Source organism: Mugil cephalus, chromosome 8 (genome assembly GCF_022458985.1).
Source record: "Mugil cephalus isolate CIBA_MC_2020 chromosome 8, CIBA_Mcephalus_1.1, whole genome shotgun sequence".
Classification (NCBI taxonomy): Eukaryota; Metazoa; Chordata; class Actinopteri; order Mugiliformes; family Mugilidae; genus Mugil; species Mugil cephalus.
This window is the reverse complement of record NC_061777.1, coordinates 28,051,886-28,059,295: the sequence shown is the minus strand read 5'-3', so window position 1 is coordinate 28,059,295 and position 7,410 is coordinate 28,051,886. Positions and strand designations below refer to the sequence as shown.

Genomic DNA, 7,410 nt, shown 5'->3' with positions numbered 1-7,410 from the left:
GATGTCTTAGTTCTGAGTTGTTCTGTCCTAGTTTTATGTAGACGTATGTAGCGCCATAGTCCTGAAAAAAAAAATGTTTTTTTTTTTGTATGTCACACATTCTTAACATTTCAAGTCTTAACACAAGATACTTTAACACAGCAATTTTAACATAAACATCAACATCCCCATGGATTTTTGTACTTGTGAACTTATAACTGTCCACAGTCAAAGCAACTTCCTTTTTCAGATCACAAAATATTATAGTAACTAACCTGAAATATCAATAATGACATATTTCATTAGTTTTGTTAAAGCCAACTCATGCACAGTAGTCAGCTTCCCACAATTCTTAAGTGTAATTAGATATTCCATTTATGAAAGGCATTTACAGTGCCCTTTTTTTCAACTTTGAAATGATAACCTGCATTATAGTTTTTCTATTTGTATCTTCTTAATGAATTTGTGTATTTTGATTAAAAGTCAACTTCAGATGTGTATACATAAAACAAAAGTCACATGTTGTATCTTTTGGTTCACAGCACTGGCACCCATTTAGTCCAACTAAAACATTATTACAAGTCTGATGTTGAAAGGTTCAATTTGTATTTTCTCATAAGGAATTTAAATGATTCAAATGCATTTGATTCTTTCTGCCTTCCAATTGTATTTATATTTTATTATACTAGGTGGAGTTAAAATCGCATCACAAAAACATCTAATTTCCTAGTGTGTCTTTTTACATATGATATTCTCAAGTGCAGGAAAGAAATCGTGGTATGTTCATGGTCAGTCAATCCACTATGGCATCTGTTGCCTAAGAATTTTAAGTAGTATAGTAGCATATAGTATAACTAAATAAATATAATAAATAAATTAATAAATAAATAAATACAAGCTTCACAAACTTGTAGAACGTGAGGTAAGAGCTTTCTGACAGCACATGTTGCGCTCCATGGCATTTTATGTTTTCCACATTTTCAGTAAATGATAAATTTATAATTATTTATTGCTTTCAGTGCCTGCATTAACCAACCAGATTACACATTTTTAAGGTTTGCATAGGAACTATACATACATTTGTTAGAGCACAACCATATGTAATAAAAAAAAAACATACACATGAGCAGGTTTTTGATTTTGCTTTAGGGGTAAAAAAGAAAAAAAAGAAAAAAAAAGAAAGAATGAAAAAAACCCCTGGTCATGATGTTGATATAGTTCATATACCAAAGGATCAACTATCTTTAAGAAACATAAAGTTGAATACTTTTACCTTCAAATTCTAACTCTGATTGGAGCTTTATAACTACCTATGGCTGCTAATATATTAGCAGAGGGACCATACACTTATACTAATTTTAGTATTCAAACTATGGAGCATTTTGACAGTTAAGGTCAGAAGTGACAGCAATTGAATGTTCCTTAAAACATGTAAAATTGTTATTGAATTGTTCCCAGCGCAGTTTCTATTGTGTTAGAAACCTCAAGGGCAATCCTTAATGAACACAGATGGTGGAATTGAAATAAAGACGTTGTGTTCAAAAAGTACATTTTGGAATTCATTTGACTGTCAGATTGGATCACTTTTGTTCCAAGAAAATAATATTTAAGGACTCAAATTTTCTGTTAGGTCAGTATGATATACAGTCACGTTTTTTCTAAGGCCGGTAGCAGACGGCAAACTGAGACATATCTGCATCACCATGACACCCACTTATCCACGGTCTATACATCCAACTGTTTAACAGAGTCGATTTTCCCTCTCATGTGTGACTGTTCATTAAAAACATAATCTCGAAGACAATTCTTGCTGAATTATCTGTAAGTCATTAAAACAATATTGTTGGCTTAATTAGTAAAATAGTAAAAGCGTGAAAATTGCGACGAAATTGCGACGAGCAGAAAGTTCACAAACCAAGTGTTTTTGTTTCTTTTTACTTCAGTTAAGAAAATTACACAAAAGGTGGCAAATTTGTCAACAATAAATAATAAATAATTTAGTCGCATGGAAACAAACAAACCATGTCTTTCAGAGTTAACAGAAATGTTTAACTTAATATTAATTTACAGATCTTTGGGGGTTGGGGGTTGGGGGGTGGGAGGGTCCTGGACGGACACCAAATGACATAAATGTCCCACGAAGCTTGTGGCAAAATAGAGGTATACCTTGTTGAAAATGCTTTAGTATTTGGGTCATGGAATCATGGAAATCATGGAATTAAATGAAGAAAAGCAATGTTCTTCCCCCTTCATTATTTGATGAGGTGTGTGTACCGAATAAAAAATCACCAGGCATTGTTTTCTATTCAAAGTAGCGCACAGTATTTCACAAGTACATGAATTATCTCCTACTCATGGTCCCATTTATCGATGGAGCCAGGTTCATGTCTTCTCTTTTTGGCAACTGTAACCGGGCGCATAAGGGGCAGCCCGAGATGACACATCAGCCTTGTCTTCTGCATGAGCATTAGAATGGGTAGCGGTGGTAAAATTCCGTGATTGTCTTCACAGTGTCAAAATACAACCAGTGGGTTGTTGGTGCAGTCGGGAGAGATGGGATGAACAGGGCTGTGGGTTCCGTTCAACCTATATGGCGTTAGCTCAGGCCTCAATGGGGCTGGATACCATGCTATTCGGCGTGTCTGGAAGCTGCGATGACATCGACGCTGCCTCGCTGCCTGTCGAGTTAGAACCCGGTCCTCCTTCCGAGAAACTGACCTGCAGGACACATAAAATTGCAGTTATAAACTACTGAATAATCACAATCATGTATTTGCGCTAGAATCATTGACATAATTACATTATTTCCGATGCTTCCGAGCTTACAACTGCAGCAATTGTCACTGCGCACAGTAGGTTAAAGACTACACTATAAATCTGTACAGAAAATTTCAATAACTTGAAACATATATGTTTCAGTTTATTAATCCGTCACAGTGAACATCACGATGACAGCTGTAAATGTACCTGCTCAGAATATTTCTCTGATTTTTATTTGTAGATTTGTTTAGGCTGCAATTGAGCAATAATCTAATTTACAGTAAGTAAATAGAACTGATGTTCAGTGTAAAATATTATTGACCTTACTAAAGACGTCAACGTCTCTTGAATGGTAAGCTAAATGAGATGGTTGTCTAGTGCTTGGAAAAACACAACCAAGGCGCGTATGTGCATGTGCAGGTGATTTCTAATAATTGAGATACGCTAAATAAATAAACAAATAAACGAGGTCTTTGTCACATTTCATGTTTGTCCATATCTCCTATCTTAACTTTGGTTTTCCACTCGCCAATGGTTCCACAAGTTAGCTTCTTTTGTGAACATGCAGTTTTCCCGCAAGCAAAATACAGATGAGATCCGTGTCACATTCCAGTTGTTATGCCAAATGCTAATAATCGATTTGTGCGAAATAACATATAAAGTTGGATTGTGTCTATGCCTCTGTGCTGGAGCTCATTTCACTAAGAAATAGATTGTGCCCTGAAAGAATAAAGAAATTAAGAATAAGTCCGCAGCTATATTTTACTTCCCTAATTATGCGCAAATGAACATGCACTGAATTTGAACTGTGAATGTGAAATAACATAATGGTACGGTGAAAAAGTTGTATTTGTGGAAGTGAAATGGATATTTGGATAGGACAAGGTTCTCCAAGAAAAAATGTGCATATAGCACACTTTTGTATAGTCAAACGCTAGCGACTATATTTATTTTTTATACTATATATGTAGTTCTTGAGATTTAGTGAACGAAAAACAACTGACCAGTTGTTGGAAAGCCGGTTGGTCGATGTCGCTCTGCAAAGCAAAGTCACTTAAAACCTTCCATGGCGGCTGATAGCTTTGCACCTCCACCGGGTTGCCCTGGATGCCGCCGTCGTGCCGTTCTGGACTCGCCGCCACCATCGGGGTTCCCGTCATCCCTTGAATATTCTGCAAGAGAAGAGTATGTCCTGGTCAATAACAAGTCTTTGGGGGATTAAAGTGGCCGGGCGACGTTTTATCTCTATAGAAATTCGCTGTGTATCTTAAATCGTTATTTTAGTCTATTTTAGTCCTCAACAGAAGATGTATGAAATCACGCTATTTATGGGGAAATGTTTGGTCAGTAGCAATTCAGCATATTTCAGGGAAATGGTAAAATGGAAAGGATTACAGAGAGAGGGAGAGAGAGAGAGAGAGAGAGAGAGAGAGAGAGAGAGAGAGAGAGAGAGAGAGAGAGAGAGATGGGGGGCGCGGGGCGGGGGTGGGTGGGAGTGGGGGGGTCCACCGTCTTACCGTCTTGTCATTGGGTTGCTGCTGTTGCAGTTGCTTCATAAGAATGCTTCTCTTCTTGTCCTTACACCGCTTGTTCTGGAACCAGACCCGGATCACGCGCGGACTGAGGCCCGTCATCTCCACCAGCTGCTCCTTCATTAGTGCGTCGGGCCTCGGATTGGCATTGTAGCAAGTTCGAAGTGTGTGCAGTTGCTTTTCGTTTAGCACCGTCCGGACTCGGGTGGTTTTCTCCGGCTGTTTGTGGACGTGAGGCCGCAGAGCAGGCTGCCTGGCGGAAATTGGTTCTGCTGTTGAGGGAGAACGAGAAAAGAGTTCAGCAAAGGCAAAATAATTAATTCTGTCTGCAAAGTACGGAAAGAAAATTCATAGATAAGTTTGTGAGCTAGGTTTATAGTTGTTTCCAGCTATTGTTTGTGTGCTCGTGTAGGACAATGCGCAAATGTGAGAGCTATTTTATCATCCATGGTAACCCTGTCTAATTTATCTTACTTACACGCAGCGGAGGCTTCTGCAAATCAGGCAAGGGCTGCGTGACAGCTAAATTCTATTATTCTGATAATTCTTAAAACAATGCGTCAGTAGTAATTTATTTCTGTTTTTATGTGGACGAACAACGAATTTCAATTCGACACATCAACTCTAAGTTCACTTGTGCGTGCATTAAAAAACAAGCGGTGCGGCGGCTACTCTAACCTCTATCCATTACAAACTGTACGTCTTTAGACCAAACGCATCATGGGCTTACAACAACGTTAAGAGAATACTCGTCCTTGAACAGTCGCTTTGGTCTACTGTGTTTAGCACGGTTTAACAGTGGTCCGCCGAAAACAACAACAATAAAAAAGATAAAACAAGATCATAAATTAAAGCTAAACCAGTTAACCAGAAACCCCAAAGTCAAAGAAGAACAGGTCCACCTTTTAGTAATGGCACTTAATCCATTTCTATATAGTTCACTACCTATGTGAATTACAAAGGAGTCATCGTGGGACGCGGCTTCGGTATTTTTGGAAAAGATCACACCAGACAAACCGTGGGGATTAAAGAAGGCTGCTGCAAGGCTGTTGGATGTTTTCAATCCATAACAGCCGTAATGACACGTCACTCACTCCCCGGGACCTCACCTGCCATCTGCAGCGGTCTGGCTGGGTGCAGCGGGCTGAGCGCGTCTCCTGGGCCGAGGCTGGCTCGTTCCACCACATCGTGGTCGGCTCGGCAAAAAAGCCCGTCTTCTCGAAGAGCAAACTCGTCACCCGGGATGAGCTGCCGGCTACAGGCCACACAGCGGAAACACTCGATGTGGTAGACCTTGGAGCGGGCCCTCATCACAAAGTCGTTCTTACTGAAGCCGATGTTGCATTTAGCGCATTTAATCCCGTATAACCTGCGGAGCGCGCGTGCAGCAAATACAGACACAGAATCACTTTGACTGCAAGTGTCACCGACACACATGTAACCCAATCATTATGACAGAAACACTCCCGGGAAAAAATGACGAAAATAAAATGTATTTTTAGTTATTAGGCGTAATACCTGATATATATAATTATATGATTGTCATAATAATAATAATATAATTATTATTATTATTATTATTATTATTATTATTATTATTATTTGCTGAGCATATTTTATTTAGATTTAACAGAAATGTTGTCACTAGACAGCAAATGACAGGTTGCTCAAATTGTAATGTAATAAACGTTCACATCTTGATACAGTAAAAAAAAATAGTAATTATAATTCTAATTGCAATCTTAAAAAATAGTCTGGCTGTACGTATAATACGTGTTATCAGAAAAGATCTCAAGAGCTCAAGATTATGGTGTTAATGATTTTCCACAGGCGCGTTTGTTCCACAGCGCGGCGAATCATGCAACATTTTGATTGAGATTGATTAGTAGGCTAAACAAAGTATGTATGCTTTTAATTTATTTGTTTTAATTAATGGTATAGGATACTGGTGTTACATTGTTCAGAATTTACTGCAGTGGAGATGGCCGTGACCATTAATCAAGCCTTGAATACATACGTGTAATCCCACGGCAAACATGTCCCGGTCCGGGGTCATACCTGATGTAGTCACGTTTGCAGTAAGTCTTTCCATCCCTGACGAAGCACGTACAGGACTCGTCCAGATACTGGCTGCACTCAGCACATTTGAGGCAGGCAGCGTGCCACTCCAAGTCCGGGGAGACCCGCAAAATATACTGGTCGTGGATCTGGTTCCCGCAGCCAACGCACAGGGACACCAACCGCTTTTCTACAAGGACACGATCGGGACACGCAGGACATATTAAGCAGTGTTCATCACAGCGCGCAAGCCAGAAGTCTTATGCCAATTAATCGAATTTCTGTTCTTACTCGCACTCGTATTCTTCTTCTTATTATTATTATTATTGTTATTATTATTATCATTATTATTATTATTATTAGTAGTAGTAGTAGTAATAGTAGTAATAGTAATAGTAGCAGCAGCAGTAGTAGTAGGCTACTCATATAATTAGGAGTATTTATTACCGGTCATTTATCATGTTTTAATAGTCTGAATAAAATGTCTATACATAATATACATTCTTCACTGTTACTTCTAGACTTTTTCCCCCCATAAAATCATTCACTTTGATAGGAGAGGAAAACATCTTGTATCTTTATACGTCACAACGCAACTATGATTTAACTTTCAAGATGGCATAGATTCATCTCTAAAATCGTATCAACACAAAAGGAGTGTCTTACTTTTCGGCGGATCCCCCATGTCTCCCATGGCCGAGAAGTTAAGGGATCTTAGGTCCGGGTTGCGGCGTTTGGAAGCCTATGTGTTCACCGCTGCCGGGCTGCCGGGCCAGGGGCTATGCTGTCCGGCTCGAAGAGGGAGTGTGTGTATGTGTTTGTTGCCGATGTGTGTGGAGCTCTGATCCTGACAAGCTGACGTAGGACTCCAGCACGTCATTTGCATGAGCAGCTGATTGGCTCTGCGGACCCTGACCAGCACCAGCAGCACCACCACCACCACACACATTCCTTTTACACTTAGTGGTGCAATTGTTTCCGGTTTTGCTATGCTCTTTTCGGGATTGTTTTTAATTATTCTTTTAAATCATTTGGTGTGTTTAGCGAGTTATGGTTAACACAGACTTATTGCTTTATTACT

General features: G+C 39.3%; 1 protein-coding gene across 1 annotated transcript; it reads right to left on the bottom strand.

The window, feature by feature from the left end:
• Positions 1 to 641: 641 nt before the first annotated feature.
• isl1a (ISL LIM homeobox 1a) lies at positions 642 to 7,161 on the bottom strand. Its single transcript, XM_047593187.1, has 6 exons — positions 6,996 to 7,161; positions 6,330 to 6,519; positions 5,381 to 5,640; positions 4,257 to 4,543; positions 3,744 to 3,911; positions 642 to 2,697 (listed from the first exon to the last, which is right to left on the bottom strand). The coding sequence occupies exons 1-6, from the start codon at positions 7,021 to 7,023 to the stop codon at positions 2,581 to 2,583; spliced, it is 1,050 nt and encodes a 349-aa protein (XP_047449143.1). The 5' UTR covers positions 7,024 to 7,161; the 3' UTR covers positions 642 to 2,580.
• Positions 7,162 to 7,410: the final 249 nt, after the last annotated feature.